Source organism: Balearica regulorum, chromosome 19 (assembly GCF_011004875.1).
Source record: "Balearica regulorum gibbericeps isolate bBalReg1 chromosome 19, bBalReg1.pri, whole genome shotgun sequence".
Lineage (NCBI taxonomy): Eukaryota > Metazoa > Chordata > Aves > Gruiformes > Gruidae > Balearica > Balearica regulorum.
In genome coordinates this window covers 7,539,876-7,556,482 of record NC_046202.1, presented here as the reverse complement: position 1 = coordinate 7,556,482, position 16,607 = coordinate 7,539,876, and the positions used below count along the sequence as shown (strand labels likewise).

General features: G+C 44.4%; 1 protein-coding gene across 3 annotated transcripts in view; it reads right to left on the bottom strand.

The window, feature by feature from the left end:
• The window catches only part of AP2B1 (adaptor related protein complex 2 subunit beta 1), a 79,580-nt gene that overhangs the window by 36,611 nt on the left and 26,362 nt on the right, over positions 1-16,607 (bottom strand). For all 3 annotated transcript variants that reach the window (XM_075771325.1, XM_075771327.1, XM_075771326.1), the window contains exons 9-13: positions 14,984-15,079; positions 10,151-10,266; positions 8,896-9,061; positions 8,181-8,279; positions 4,969-5,228 (exon numbers count right to left, since the gene is read on the bottom strand). In XM_075771325.1, the coding sequence (XP_075627440.1) occupies positions 4,969-5,228; positions 8,181-8,279; positions 8,896-9,061; positions 10,151-10,266; positions 14,984-15,079 (737 nt within the window). The remainder of the gene's footprint in view (positions 1-4,968; positions 5,229-8,180; positions 8,280-8,895; positions 9,062-10,150; positions 10,267-14,983; positions 15,080-16,607) is intronic.

The window sequence follows — 16,607 nt, the reverse complement described above, 5'->3', positions numbered from 1 at the left end:
CTGGAGAACTACATGTAAGCACAGGGAAAATAAAAATCCAGATTTCCTTGGAGACCTTACACTGATAAAACCCTTGAGCCCTCACTCTAACCAGTGCAAACTCAACCACTTCCCACAGATCTGGATTAACCAACTTCTGCTGACCAGCTCCAAACTCCACAACTCTTTTCCAATTAAAGGCCTCAATCTAAAATGGATGCCTCCCTTCTGTCAATAATTTCCTTTTCTCTGAGTTAGCAGGCATGCTAATTATACAGCTCCCAAAATTTCTCATCATATGCAGTCTGGCTACCTTTTATATTCACTTGCCACTGAATTTTACAAGGAGAGGGGAAAAAAAAAAAAGGTAAGACTGACTGTAGCTCCTGAAGATCTCATTACAATGTATTTATTCTTCAAATCCAGAGATGCTAATATTTTAGATAACTTAAAAATCTATTTTGTATCCTGTTGCCAGCACTAACTGACAAAATTATTTCCAGCTCATATTACTGCAGATGCAGCCAACAGGTAATTGCACACAAATGCCACGGGAATTAGCATCCTGGCAAGGTGTTTAACACTGGGGCTCTTTTGTAAGGATTGCAGCTCCTGACTTTGAGTAGCCACTCTTCTCTTCCTTATCCTTATTCAATCACTGAGGGGAAAGCTTTAGCAACAGTGTATAAGCTGCTCCCAACTTCAGTGCCAAGAGGAAAAGATGTAGCATAAGGACTGCAGAATGAATTAGTTACCAGGCAGCGACAGAAAGGGTTGAAAGCTTCTTTGCATTAAAAGCTTTAGACCCCTAATAGTACTAATATTAGGGGTCATTTCTGCTTCTCCCTTCAGCAGGGAGACTTCTGAGTATGCTGAACAGCTAACTAAAACAGTTTTGAAGAGCAAGCGGTTACTGTGATCCATTCCCACCCCCAACCTGAGAACAGGGAAGAACAGCATGTATAAGCAGAGGCACATTACAAGCCGGTAGTGCACACACTTGGTTCGTTCCCAGTATATAATCCCTTTAACACTACACCTCTTCAACACTTACTCATCCTTCTTCTGATGGAGATAAAGCAATCCTTCAAGGTCTTGTGTAACTGCAGTTGCCCCAAAGCCCAACAAGAAATTAGGAGAGGACAAAGCTTTGTACTAAAACATCAAGTTTGTATTAAAACACCACGTCTTCCATTTCCCATACAGAGTGGGTCTCTTTAAAGAGGTTTGCATAAAAAACCTTGCATTTTCTTTGAAAGAAAAAAAATTAATGAAGAATACATGGGTTATAAAGGGCAAAAAGACTTCATATAAGCTTTCTCCCTTATAGTCTTGGGCAGTGGCTAGCAGCTAGGTTTGTCCACGTGAGCTGGAGATTTGACCCTCCTATGAGTTCAGCCTCCAGCAGTTCCCAGATGTTGGTGTCACACGGGATGCACAGCCTGAACCAGAATCAAAAATTTCCTGCAGCCACCTGTGTGGAAATGGGGACTCCTGCAGAGTCTAACCAGACCCCTCCTCTCCCAGGAGCTCTGTAAACATCTCCCCAAATTTCCCAGCTGCATTATAGCTGAGCAGGGGCAGTGGGAGCCACCACCTGAGGAAACAGTGCCAAGCAATTAGGAGATTTCTCCCCCACCTTTAGGATTCATCTGCAACTTTATGACACTGGGGCTCATTGAACGAGGCAGGAACATCTCACCATCTGTGAGCTGTTAATGGGTCTTCCCATCAGCTGAGAGCTGAAAGGAACCTGTCCTACACTGCTTAGAATGAGAATTAAATGAATCAAACAAGTAGTGTTCCTCAGGGGTCGGTATTGGGACCAGTGCTGTTTAACGTATTTGTCAGCAACATGGAGAGTGGGATCGAGGCACCCTCAGCAAGTTTGCCGACGACACCAAGCTGTGTGGTGCAGTGGACACGCTGGACAGAAGGGATGCCATCCAGAGGGACCTGGACAGGCTGGAGAGGTGGGTCCGCATGAACCACATGAAGTTCCACAAGGCCAAGGGCAAGGTCCTGCATGTGGGTCAGGGCAATCCCAATCACAAACACAGACTGGATGGGGAATGGATGGAGAGCAGCCCTGAGGAGAAGGACTTGGGAGCGTTGGGGGACAAAAAGCTCAACATGAGCTGGCAATGTGCGCTTGCAGCCCAGAAAGCTGACTGTGTCCTGGGCTGCATCCCCAGCAGTGTGACCAGCAGGTCAAGGGAGGGGATTCTGCCCTTCTACTCTGCTCTGGTGAGACCCCACCTGGAGTACTGTGCGTGGAGTACAGCTCTGGGGTCCCCAGTACAAGACAGACATGGACCTGTTGGAGCAAGTCCAGAGGAGGCCACAAAGATGCTCAGAGGGCTAGAGCACCTCTGCTATGGAGACAGGCTGAGGGAGTTGGGGTTGTTCAGCCCCGAGAAGAGAAGGCTCCAAGGGAGACCTTAAAACACCTTCCAGTACCTGAAGGGGCCTACAAGAAAGCTGAAGAGGGACAGTTTACAAGGGCACGTAGTGATAGGACAAGGGGGAATGGCCTTAAGCTGAAGGAGAGGAGAGTGAGATTAGATATTAGGAAGAAATTCTTCCCTGTGAGGGTGATGAGGCACTGGCACAGGTTGCCCAGAGAAGCTGTGGCTGCCTGATCCCTGGAAGTGTTCGAGATCAGGTTGGATGGGGCTTTGAGCAACCTGGTCTAGTGAAGGGTGTCCCTGCCCATGGCAGGGGGTTGGAACTAGATGATTGTCATGCTAAAACCACCACAATGATCTTTAAGGTCCCTTTCAACCCAAACCATTCTATGAAAAAGCAATGTAGTGTATTCTGTCAGCCGTAACTAACTCCTCCTGGGTTTATACCCAGGAAAGCATCACTCATCTACCTACTTCTGCCCATCTACTCAAGGCAACACTATCTTGACTCTCTTATGCCACATTCAGTGTGGACATCTCCACACTTCCATGCTTCCACCTCCATCTCACTGTGCAATCTGAAGGAAAACCTTAGCCTCTAGCAGATGGGTCAGCCACCAGAATGGTCGTTACCGGAGTGCAGAAGTAATGAAGATAACTCCAAAGAACTAGGTGAGGATGTTATCTTTCACTGGACATCCTTAACTTGCCTTGAACTGACAGATTTTCGTATATCTTTTAATGCACATTCAGCACTAGAAAGAGGCAAACCAATTTCTTAGTAATCAGTAAAATCATACTGGATGCACAAATTCAGGCTCCCCACAACCATGCTCCTGCAGAGCTGCTCACCGTAATTCTCATGGCTGAAAGTGGCAATTTGGCATGCTGTGACATGGTACAAGGAGGCCTCGGCATCAGCTTGTAAGGTTTTACTGTCCTTTTGCTAAGAGTAAAGCAGAAAACCACAATTATGGGGCCTCTTTGTGAGGTGAACTCACATTGGAAAAGCCTGCTGTGTCATTAAATAACACCATTCTTTTTTTTTCAATTTTCCAAATGGGCTACAGCACTGCATCAGTATGCAGTGTGCTCTGCTGAGCACCCTTCAGACCTTCCACGAGCCCTGGTTTCCTCCTCAGCTTGCCACTGCTGATTGAAGCCTGAAGGTTTTATGCTGAAGTAATGGGTAATTTAGTAGTAAACAACACTGGGGTGATGTACAATACTGCTATAGTCAGAAAAGATTTGAGGTCAGCAGACTGCCTGAGCACAAGCTACGAGAGTCAAACCACATACACAGTATATGCCAGAAGCTGGCAAAAAGACCACTCCTTGCAAAAGCTGAATTCCTTGAGCTGACTAAAACCCTCTAAAACATCAGCTTCTGTAGTGACCTGAATCTTTGACTAGGAGAAGTAGCTGAGGAAAGTGGCCACTGCTTTTCTTGTCCGACTGGTAGACTTGTGCTTGCTGGTCCTGGGTCAATGCAGCCAGACTTCATTTCATAGGCTGGGAGAAAACAACTCAGCTTCCCCAAACTAGTCAGAAATAACTTTAGTTGCTAAGAATAGCAGAGAAGTGGTGTCAGAAAATAGAAAAGGAGCAGCATCGCACACTGATTTACCAGTGCAACAGCAAAAAATAACACTCCAAATGTCACTTTGGGAATATTATTAAGAGGTAAGCCTGGATACTCTGCCTCCTGCTGTAAAGTACACTTACATTTGTAATTAATACCATTAATGCAAATAGCACTGCTTACCTGAATGAGGAATCATGGGAAGAAGCTCAACAGCAACACTGCCGCAGCCCAGGACTACTGTACTGCCTGCTCCTGCAGATCTAATCCACTTCCAGGACTGCGATCATGGGGAAGCATTAAAGCTCCAGACATTAAGCCAAAGCATTTCCCCTCACCTCCCAAAGGTTAGGTAGACCGTATCAGTCTAGTCATCTTCCTTTAAGCCCAAACAGGTTTCAGTGATGGGGCTTAGATGGCTTTTACACTCCCCTTGCTTTATAGGCACCAAACGAGACAGGCAGTTTTGCCTGTCCTTCCCCATTTCACATTCCAACAGCAAAGGATTCCTGTACTTGCCAGTTCCAAGAAACTGGTATTATTCTACACAAATGAGGCTTGTAAAGCTGCGCTGTTGCTGAAGCAAAAGCTCTTACAAAATCAAAGTAGTATATCCTTCTCCAAGATGCTTGTTTTTACCACTGTTGTCCCCCTCCTGGAAGTATGCCCTTGCACCAGTTATCCAAAGCTTCTGCTTTTTTTATTCAAACTCTCATGTCAAGAGGACTTATAGTCAGTATCTTCTCAAAAAAAACCATCATAGCTGCTCCTCACACAAGAACTTTGATACTTCCTTTATCTTCTGACCCAGGAACTCAGAAACTACACCCCCAGGATTAAATTCTACAATGAAATGGCCCCTTGAACGACCTGCAAGCCCCTACACAATCAATAAAAAAAACCTCACCAGTTTTATAAAAGATCCTTGCATCTTTTGGACTGTTTGCTAGAAAGAAACAACCAATCCTGCCCATTATCACCACGGTTACCTCAGCTTACCTTCCATGGTGAATTGGCAAGTGTTTGCGGTGGATCCCGTGGCTCCCCTCCACAAAAGCATTGGGTGGTTTGTGGTACACAGAAGCCAGTGACCCAATGTGGCAGATCAACTCATCTAGCAGAGTCGGTTCAATCAGATCGGTCTCTTCAGAAATAAGTGGCTTTTCTGAGAGGACCACTTCTTTGGCAGTCACTGGATCAGTGGAAAGAAGGCGCCAGTAGATGTAGCCACGATCCCGCAGGTCTGGGTTGTCCGAATCCTGACACAAAGCAATACATCAGTCACCAGGTTTGAAGGTGACTAACACCCGTAATCACTTAATTTTTCTAGCAGTGATTCTGCTGGGTTGAAAAAACCCCAACCATCCAGTAGCAAGCGTCACCAATTTCGGAATCATGTTACAAACTGCTTGTTGTGATGAACATCCCAAAATTAAAAATGAGAACCAAAGTATTAATGCTTAGCGTCCTGCCCAGGTCTTACATCCCACAATTGCCCCAACCCACAAAGCTATCAACCGCTTTCCAAACTCTCCTGCCACTTAACATAACATTAAGTATTAGAAGAACTCCAAGAGGGTGTAGACAGGAGAAATGAAGGTGAAATGATGCTGTCACATACTAAGGGTAGACATGCAATACTGCATATTGTAACAGAATGATCCAAGATTCCTGGAAATATATCACTTCCCCAAGGACACTGCTGGACAAAAAGACCCTGCTAAGCTGTATTCTTCATACCAAAAGAGATCTTATTTATACTGCCTTTTAGTTATCTAATGAAGTATGGACAGATGCTAATGATACACAGTTAGGATACTTCATCAGATCTCCAGCTGTCAATAATACCCTTGTTTTACTGCAGATACTTCTGCCTCTGCATGAAGTGCTAATTATTTCTCTCCTTTTCGAACAGCTCTGCTCAGAGTAGCAAAGTGAGTGGTGATAGTTTGCAGCTAATGTTCTAGGGAGAGGGAGGTGGCCTGGTTTTATGTTGTAGCGCAACATGTTTGAAATGTTCATGGAAACAAGAGCTGGGATTTTTTGATCCCCACGTCAGCAGAATAACAGGGTAAATGTTTCTGAGGTTTTTTTCCCCCCATAAAATTCTGGCAACATACTGCACACCTCATTAGCCTTCCTCCTCAGCATTTCTCTTCCTCTTCTGTGATCTCATTCACGCTGCTACTGACCTGCTATAACCTGCCTCTCTGCCCTCTGTCTCAAGACATTCTCAGGCACACAGCAAAACCTCTATTTGTAATGAGGCTGAGCATGCTAAGCTCATTTTGCTCATAAGAACCTAGATACAATGTCTGGGCCAACTGATAGATTTCTCTGCAGTGCTGTTTTTCAGTTTGATGGTGGAGTCATGGACTCTTTTTACAATTTTCGCCCTCAATTCCTACAAGACGCTCTGCATCCTGCTTGCAGCAGGCAGTTCAAGATCAGGCAGGGCTTCTGCAAGGGCAGACATGAAAGACCACAGGCTCCTATCTACTTGCAGGCACTTACAGATTCAAGACTGACTGTTTCTTCCCACAGCCAAATAAACAGACTTGAAACTTTAGTAAATCTACTGAAACAAGAGGCTCAGATCTTCCCTTTCCCCATTTCTCCCAATTCTCCACTCTTGAGGGTTTGCACGTAGCAGTGCATACTGATGACCCTATGCTAGCTTAGTTACCCACCCACGCCAGACAACAGCAATGGAGATGTAGAGGTTCTGTGCCATCCTGATCACTGACCCTGATCACTGCTACACATCTGGATCCCTCCCATCCCCAGCTGCTTCATTGCTATTTTTACCAGTGTTGGCTGGATTAAGCTGGCTCCTGCTACAATCACACCTGCAGTTTGCTGTGCAGACATACCCTAAGAGACACTCAAAGTGCAACAATACCTAAGCTCGGGAAAGAAACACATGTGTAATTATTCTCCCACTCAAGTGAAAAACAGTATCTCTACCTAGAAATCAGACCTTGAAGCATAAGGCTTTTTAGTGTTTTACAGCCTGTTATCCTACATTGACTTATTATTCACATAAAATACAAGAAGCCAGACTGAATCAACATTTGTGACAAACAGAGAAAAAACAGACGCCTATTATATTCCTAGGGTGCCATTAAGTGTTTTGTGACTCAGCATAGTGGGTTTTAACACTTAATACCTTTCTTCTGTTGGCTTAGTCAAACGATACAGCATGCCCTTGGTCCACCTCTCTCTAGAGAGGAGCTGAGAGCCTGCCTAATAGTAGGTTTTGAAGCAAGAAAAGCAGGCCACAGATTTCTTGCCCCTGATCAATGTAACACCCCCAAAAGGATGAATAGAAGCTTTAAGTACTAGTAAACCCACAGCCATGACTTTTTGCAGCAAAGAGGACCAAAAAGGCCAGCTGATGACTGACTCCAGATTTTCTGCCCAGAAACAATCGCAATCCACTCAAAACAGCCGGGAGACTATTTTCATCATTTGACACAGCAGGTCTGGAGAGGAGCTGCTCTTTTTGGACTACGCTATCACACATTTGCCCCAGTCATTACAGCCAGGGAGTGTAGGAGGATTGGCTGAGGTCTTACCCACTCCTGCCACCAGGACATCTCCACTTCTGCCCTCCAGAACTACAGCACTTCTGTCTGCCAGCTCAAGCCCAGCCCCACCTGCAGTGATCTGAGCTCATAACTCAGCACCTCATGCACAGTGAATCCAGGATCCTAACCCACTGTTACAGCCTCCAGCAAAGCTGCCACATTGTGGTTGACAGCATCCAAGTACAAAGGGAAAAAACCACCCAAAGCTCAGGTCTTTCTTTTTCATAGCAGTGCTTAAGCTTTGCTGTTCACAGAACAAAGTCTTTGCCAGGCCCTTTAACTCTATCATAGCTCCAGATGTTTTAACTGCAAGTCACCTTCAAGGAGAAAGCATTTTGGTTTCTTCATAACCATACCCTGTCCCTCACATTTCATTTGGTGGATGAACAGAAAGAATTAGGATGAAGCAAGAGCTAAGGAGGAGAGAGCAGATACCAGATGGCATGGTAACGGGCACAGAGCAACTCTTAAACAGAGTCAAATCCCTCCTCTTTGGGAGAAAGGGGAACACGCTTGAATCCTGTCTACTGCACAGCTGACTGGCCTGGCAGATGGCAGGCACCACACAGCAGGTCGACACAATGTCTGGAGGACTCTGGTTCACTGGATATCTCGGCTTACCTGTGTGGCCAGGCTGAGGACCTGCTGAACCAGCTCCTGTGTCTCAGAAGGCTTTTTTAAGAACAGCTTCACTATAGCAGTCAGCAGGGTGAGCTGCACCTAGGAAAGGCACACGGTAGAGATTAGAAAATTCAGCCATGCTTTACCAATGTCTCCCAAGTCTCAACATCCTTTACTGATATGAAACCCAAGTCCTATGCTTTATGAGGCTTTGGGCGACGTGGTCTAGTGGAGGGTGTCTCTGCCTGCAGCAGGGGGGTTGGAACTAGATGATCTTTAAGGTCCCTTCCAACCCAAACCATTCTGTGATTCTATGATAGCATTACACTATTCTTTGTCAGTGAAACGACGAGAGTCAGACTCTTGCCTGTTGCAAAATGCTTTTGCGGACAATTCCCTGATCAGCACGCTAAGATTTACATCATACTTTTATGCATCTCAACACTATTCTTCTGTATGTTCTGGTCCCTAGTAGGGCTATTCCCCAAGAAGCATACAACATCTAGAAACTCCTCCTGTTCTGTCTTATTCTTTCAAGAAGACACTTGGGAGATACACACAAGAGAGGAAATCTACAGACTCCCAAGAGTTTTATTTTAGCTAAATATCAAAGTATTCATTGGGACATATTTTCTGACCCCTGCAATATTTACCATCCACCCCACACATATACTGCATGAAACACTACAGATAAGATGCACCAACACAATTTTACCTGAGTACTTTCATCATGGAAGCCCTCCAAAAAACTCTCCAACAGCTCATCTGCATTGTCAATTCTTTCTGCATATTCGCCCACTATCCAGATCATGGCAGCTCTGGCATCTGGTTCATCCAGGGAATCTAGGTTCTCACACAGAGTGGCAATGATGCTTTCATACCTGATTTGTCAGAGTACAGGTGACTTACTGGGGTGAATTCAACTTGTATTACTCCATCTCTGCCCACATCATTCTGGAGACAATCCTGCCCTGAATTACAATGTCTTGTATTTCTATGCAACAAGCAGCATTTTCACTCAACTGCAGAAGATATTCCTAGGCTTTTTCTTTTTCCAAGCTGAGCACTAAGATTTCACAGGGTCCTCAAGAGCTATGCAGTTTCATTAATCAGCAAGACCACCCAGATGTGGAATTCAAGACAAAGCTGCCTCCCTCTCTGTTTTGCTGAAGTGAATATTTGATCCAACAGTTCAAACCATGAGTCTGTATCAGATCCTGCAGCCTCGCTGGCATCTTCAGACTGGTAACTCTAAACTGGATATTACACTTCCCCAAAGGATTTGCTGTAAAACAGACAATACCCCAACACTAATTATTTAGCTTCCCATATTCCCATGTGAGGGTATCCCTGTCATAAGCAGGCAATCTATCTTGTAACTGACAGCAGAAGTTGCCAGAGAGGCCTGCAGATGTCCCATATTACTTTTTAGGCGATCACGAAGTCTCTGCTGAAAGATATTGCTGCTGTTCTGTAGCTGAAGAGACAAAACCTTATTGCAGAAACAACTTAAAAGGAGCTGAGCACTGCCCAAGCCAGAGAGAACGCTCGATGGAGAAAGCCAGCAGTGTTTTGTTCAGCACAATCTGACTGGGATCTCATGAACTTTCATGGCATCATATACAAGTGTTCTAGAGGAAACTACCAAAACCAGAAGCCTAATGCCGTAAACTTGGTCAAATTTTCTTTCTAGCATTCTCTGTAAGAGCTTTACTAGCTTTTGATTAAGGCTTATACTCAGCATCAATATGAAGCAGTGGGGAAAGAAAAGCTTTCAATTCAAACTAATAACGTGTCAGGCTGATACCTCATCTAAAGCCAACATCTCAATCCTACCGTACTAGGAGCTAGAATCAGAATGGACACTGCTTTTGCTTCAGAGCCCTGGCAAGCTATGCTGAGTTTTACATTGAGCTATTCTGATGCTAGTAGACAAGGGCTTCCAAAAGCCTTATACCACTTTCACGTACTTGTTGGGGTACTTGCGGAAGATGTCCCTGATGACAACGATGGCCTCCTGGACCACATAGTTGACCTTGGTCTGGATGAGGTCTAGCAGTGTGCTTACGCAGCGTTCCGCAGATTGCTGGAGAGAAGTACAGAACAATACAATTAAAACAACCTGAAGAAACACTCCTTCCCAGCCCACACCACACCACGCATATGAAGAAAGGTGCAGAGGGGGAAAACAAAAGGACGACAGCTACTAACTCAGTATGTGTGTCCAGAAAAAACCTACAGGTTGACAAGTGCTTGTGTATTACAGTGGAGATACCAGCTGACTCCAGTTCCTGCAAAAAGTAATGGCTGAAGCAACTGTGCCAGCAGATAGTCAGACCACCACACAAGAGACATTAGGATCATTCCCTGCATTCCTACTTATGTCACCCTCTTGTTGGCTAGCAGTTAAAACAGGCCACCAAATGAGCTCTCCTGGACTTGCCCAAGCTGTGGCAATCGAGGCTAGGAGAGTTTTAACAGGGACTGCTGGAAGGTGTCTGGCGAAGCCAGAAGGCATGAGAAAACCATGCTGTCAAGGAGAAAACCACGTTGTCAATCACACTGCAAGAGCGGCAGAAAAAAGCAGCTCACACCAGCAACAGGTTCAGTATTTTTCGGGTGAGGTCACTAGCAACATGTGAAGATACAGCTATAAATAGAAATCCAGCTGTTATCAATGCAGCTTTCACATTAATTAGTTCAAAATTCCCAGCCACAGGCACTGGCAGGTAACAAGAACTGGGCACTGGCACACTCCAGGAACCAGAACAAGAGTTAGAGGCAAACAATGCCAGGAGGTTTATTCCCAAATAGCACAGTGAAGCAGGACATCACAGGAGCAACCAACTCCAGCACCAGAGAGTCTCAAATAAGGACAGCTATTTGGCTATTAGCAGAGCACATATGAAGCCTCATTACACAGCTGGTGATTAATGTGAGAAGCAGACTGCTCACGACACTGCCTAGGCAGTCACCATCAGAACATTCATAAAGCATTCAGGATCAAGACAAATACTATAGAGCACAAACAATAGCAACGTAGGTGGATTTTTCAATTCAAGTGAGCTAACAGTCCCCTTCACTTTCAAAGCATTTGAAGGCTGGGCAGGAGGAGGAGGAATGAAATGGCATTTAAGTCAGTCACAGGAATCAGTTTTTTGAGAATGGGCAACAATCTCAAGGACAAACCTCAAGACTTGTAGAGCTGAATTTGGGACAAGCAGAGACTAAAACCTCTCGGTGACTTCTTCCCTCGCAACTCGTAGCTCCGCTATCTTACGCAGCCTACAAGAGCAAACAGTGACAGTGCTGGCATGGGGATCAGCCAAGGGAGGCGACACTATAAACCAGCATTTGCCCTGTCTTTGCAAACTGGCACTCAAGACCATGAGACGCTCCCCTGAAATTCACACCAAACAAAAATATCTAATACAATTGGTATCGGGATACAGAGAGGTATTATATAAAATTGTATGATTGGTATTTTTTTATGATACCTCTCCCTCCCTAGCATGACTTTACAGGTACTACGCCACAATGGAGGCAGCGAAAAGGCAACGTGACAATGTCCTACTCTGATGTCTTTTCCTGCTCAAGAAGAGATTTGAGACCTGTAAGACACTTTTCGTTTCACAGAGACTGACCATGGCCTTGGCTCAACATAGATTGACATTGCTCACAGTGGGAACCCGACTCAAAGTCCTTGCAAGCTAGATGCTTCAGAGCTTGCAATTTCATCTCTTACCAGTTTCTCAACAACTTTCACTAGCTGTTTTAACAAGTGGCCTTAAGGGGCACTTGGGCTAGATCTGTCCTAAGCCAACTCTACTCTACAGAACCAGTCACTGTTTGCAACAAGCAGTCCAGCCTTGTCAGAGCCTACAACTAGCAAAGCTTTAAGAGCTGCAGAATTCGAGGAAAAGCAAATTAAGGTTTATTTTTCTTTTATTTAGACACTTTGAAGCGTGATTTTTCCAAAAGGAGAACATCCACTTTGAAATACGCAGTATTGACTTTTAGCCCAAGAGTCCCTTGGAAAGTGAGTAGTCATGTGGGCACATGCACAGTACGGCAATCCCTCTAATAAAATTTCCCAGTAACAAAATACATCTCAGCTCACCCCATCCCTTGTAAATACACTGCTATTTGAAGGTGGACATCCCTGGGGACCGCAGTGCTCTGCAAACTGATGAAAGAGTGCCCCAACCAGAACAGTTCTCAAGTTGGAATGAGGAAAAACAACCAACCAACGTCAAACTTGCTTTGTTTTTCTGTAGAAACCAAATGAAAGCCTGCAAGATTACTCAAGTAGCACTTACCATGCTCACAGCCATAAGCCTCAATGATTTCTAAGAACTGGGCTGCTGGCAGAATCTCCTGAAACTGAGACAAATCCCTCTCTAATATGGCTCCTTCTGCTTCTACTTTACTCCAAAGGAATCACTATTCTTACTGCACCCATTTCATTTCCTTTTCCCATAGAAGTGATACTTCATTTCCTTACAATCAAAAGCATCAGATGACTTCATCTAGTGCTGTCAATGCAGCAAACCAATGCACAATCCATAGATCCCTTCACCTCATGCTACCAAGTCCAGCTACACCACACAGTTTGCTGTAGACATACCCAAGCTAACTCTGAGCCCAGCTAGTCTGTCCATGAAAAACAATGCTGTTCTGACATCCCTCAAACTCATACAACTGGCAAAGCCTGGGCAAAATCCATCAGCCTTGCTATTCAACATGGGTATTGCTTACATTTCCAAAACGAGCGCTACCTCTGCTGTTAGCACCACGCACTGCTGCGCAGCAAAGGTAATGCCACACTTGCTCTATGGTGCATGTCACAGCAGGCAAATTTATTTACTATCTTACTCTTCTAGGAGAGACAATTAGATAAAAGGTAGGATCCTTGAAGGTGGAGCTGAGGTTCCCCATGAATACTTTCATCAACAGCTCCTGCCAGCTGTGCCCCATGTCAAAAAAGCAGATTTCTAAGCCTTGGGAACTTGGACACTGATGGCTGTAAGAATGCTCTTCCATTAGTCATAACTGAGTGCAAACAGCCTCTAGTAAACACAGATGCACTGAGGACAGGGATTAACCTAGAGATGAGGACACTGTAATGAGTTGTTCTATATTTGCCCTCTCTAAATCTGGTTCTTGTCAGAGGAGTAAACAGATCTCATCTGTAGCAGCAGTGTCTTCAAAGGAGCGTTGCTAAAAAATCAAGGTTAACACTACTTATTGAGATACAATTACACAGTTAGAGTCCCACAAATTTGCTGGGACATTATTATTAGTCCTTTGCATATTGAATGTGACTGTCACGTATCAGGGATGGGAAGAAAGTGCGTAGGGGATGAGGGCAGCAAAGGGTAGAAACTTCTAAAAACATCTTGATGCTGCAAGGAATATACCACCTTTCATGTGAAACTAGGACAGACACATGGCCAAGTCCTAGCGAGAAAGTAAGTCCCTGCTGAGAACTAAAGCAAGCTCCCACTCCCCAGCACATGCACCGCTACAAAAAGAGCTGCCATCAGCTTTTTACTTCTTTGTAGCCCTCTTCAAGCTCAAGAGCATTTTGTACTGTCATTGCTGTGGCTCCAGCCAGCCTCCCACCTGCACACAACATGGAAGGAGCACTCCAGTATTTTGAACTGCAGACATGCAATAGAGGCAGTGATCACTTGCTCTGTTGGGCCCCACTTAAAAGAAAGGCCATGGCAGTGATGAGCCTTTAGGAGCTGAAGGAAGGAACCGAAGGCTGCATGGGAGGTCGATTCTCTCAAAAGGACAGAAGTCAGTGTCCTCTTTACACAGACTTACAGCAGTTTAGCTGAAACAAGGGAAACCTGTGCACTGACACTATACTCAGCCAGGCATGATTAGGTTTTTATTTAAATCTGCTGTCAGGCAATGCTCATGGGAACACACTTCAGCAAAAGCTAAATGAGCTCAGCTGAAATTAGACCACTTATGTGACATTTTGCACTTGGTTATCAGTTTACTGAAAAGTACCAACACCAGAGCATAAGTCATCTCTCTCTTCACAGGCTTTCTGAGCTCCTGTCAGGCATACCCGATTCATTTACAGGGAAATTAACAGGGACATCACTAAAAAAAAATAAATAAATTCTATTATGAGCATTTTGGTGGATGTTCAACCAGCAGAGAACATTTCAGACTGTTGTTTTAAATAACTGCAGAGGTTCTTGAGAACTTATTTGCATAAGCATCTAGGCTAAAGAGAGCACACTCCAAATGAAGCTGTAAGCTATAAGGACCTTTAATACTAGATGAGCAGATAGGGTCACTATTTTTGTGCAAATTGCACTTAAGTGCCCCAGATCTCTGTAATTCTATGCATGTGTTCTATTCAGCTGAAACAGGGGGAACACAAAACATTTCATAATACTGAGTTCTTCTGCACAATCTCCTCTCCTTCCCCCTTCAAAAAGTCGGGCCACAGCTATTAAAGGAGGGCCTCACAGATAAGCAGTCATTGTTCCATTGAAGGCAGTACAGTAAAATATTCCATCAAGGATGATTTAGCTGCCTCGTTCTGCCTGCAGGCTGAGGTTGGTAAGAGCACGTCACCCTCCTGTGATGTACTCAACCGGAGCTCACAAATCCTACTGTTCAGCTGGGGCTTTGCCCATGAGCATGATGTATCCAGGTTACTTGATTGCCAATGCAGAGGCAAAGAAAATTTGTATAATGTGGGAATGAGATGGCGAAGCCCATCATTGTTTTTGAAGACAGAGAGCCACATAAAACCTGAAGTTTCAGATACTTGCCTCAACCTTGATGGCACAACGCCCAATTGCTCGCACAGCCTTGCGCACAAAGTCGACGTCCACCTCCGTAGCATATTCCTTCAGCTCTGCAAGGACCTGCAGAGAAAGCATACTGACGTGAGTCCCTGGGGTCACACAGAGAGAACTTGCCACTGACAAATGATGCTACTTGCGTACCCAAACACGAACAGGATGTATTCTTCCACAGCTAGCCACACACATTCAAAGCTAACACAGTTAAACTCTGCAACCTACAGGCTTGGAATAGGTAGCAAGAGTTGGTTTAGGGTGGCCAAAGCTAAAAGATGGTTTGGTCTAGATTATTTTCAAATTCCCCTGAACAAAAGCTGAGGGAAAAATTAGCCCTGCCAAACTTAAATGTTGCCATTCCTTCTTACACTGAAAACGCAGTGAAGCGGGAGTCACATCCATGCACATAAGATTTTTATGCACACCTTATTGTGCTTAGTGTTCTACATTCACTGTATGCAAAGCTCTAAGTAACAACCATTTTTTCTTTCTCATTTCCAGTGTAGAGATGAATCTCTGGATCCCTACTGGATCCAAAGGAGGTGGCAGAGGAGATCTGAGGACACCCTGGAGCACCTATACAGAGATTAATAACAGTGTGAAGATTTTTCCCCTCTTAAGAATAAGATTTACTATTTTGTCTCTGGTTTTCTTACTAATGGAAACTGAACAAGGGCTTAAACCAGGACCTGGTGTGATCTTACAGACCACTAACTAAAAAACTACTTTATCTTAAACAAATCACTTGGATTAGAAAAAAAAGATTTTAAAAAAGCTATTCCCTCAAAATCTCATTTGTTTCAGTTTCTCATGTCAAACATGACATCAGGGATTTCATCGTGATGTCACAAATAGATTGCAAGGGACAGATGAACAGCACAAAGTGAGACAGTTGTTTGAAAAAATCTCTAGTCGATGCCAATTGCTCAGAACAATGACAAGATAAAGGGGCCTTGAAGGGCCAGACTGCAGACAAATAAATCCGCAAGGAGTAGACAGGACATCTGTGTTTTGAAGTTTTATTATTTCCTTGGATGATTTATGTTGCACAGTACTTAGAGCACCCGGGTTTAGCAGCTTATGCTTTTCAAATACTCCCCGAGTCTGAGTGCCTCAAATTCAACTAGTCTGCTGCCTTGGTCTAGAACGGGCACGGAGATGAAGAGTCTCGACAAGCTGTACAGGAAGGATGTGGGTAGAAGCCTGCTCTCCTTGGGTCTCATTTCAGGGAGTATTTCTGATGAAACTTGGGTTGGTTTTAGGAATGCCTCTTTAGAACCAGGAAGAGATTAATCTGCAGATCCCAGTGCCAGACTCTGCCCTCCAGACACCACTGCCTTTCACCCAAACAACCTGCATTATCTAAACATTATGCATTAAAATTGGTATGGAGCCTATCAAGAGTAAATAGAAAATTCTGAAGATATTCTCATGGAAACTGATTTTTAAAATGTTTTCCCTGTCCCTAGCACAAAAGGGGCGTGAATTACCTTGCTCTGTTCCAAAAAATATCAGAGGAGAGAGCTGAAGAGAGGTGCTTAAAAGTGTCACATTAAATGAAATTGCTTTGTGACAATTAGGATAGGACATTAAT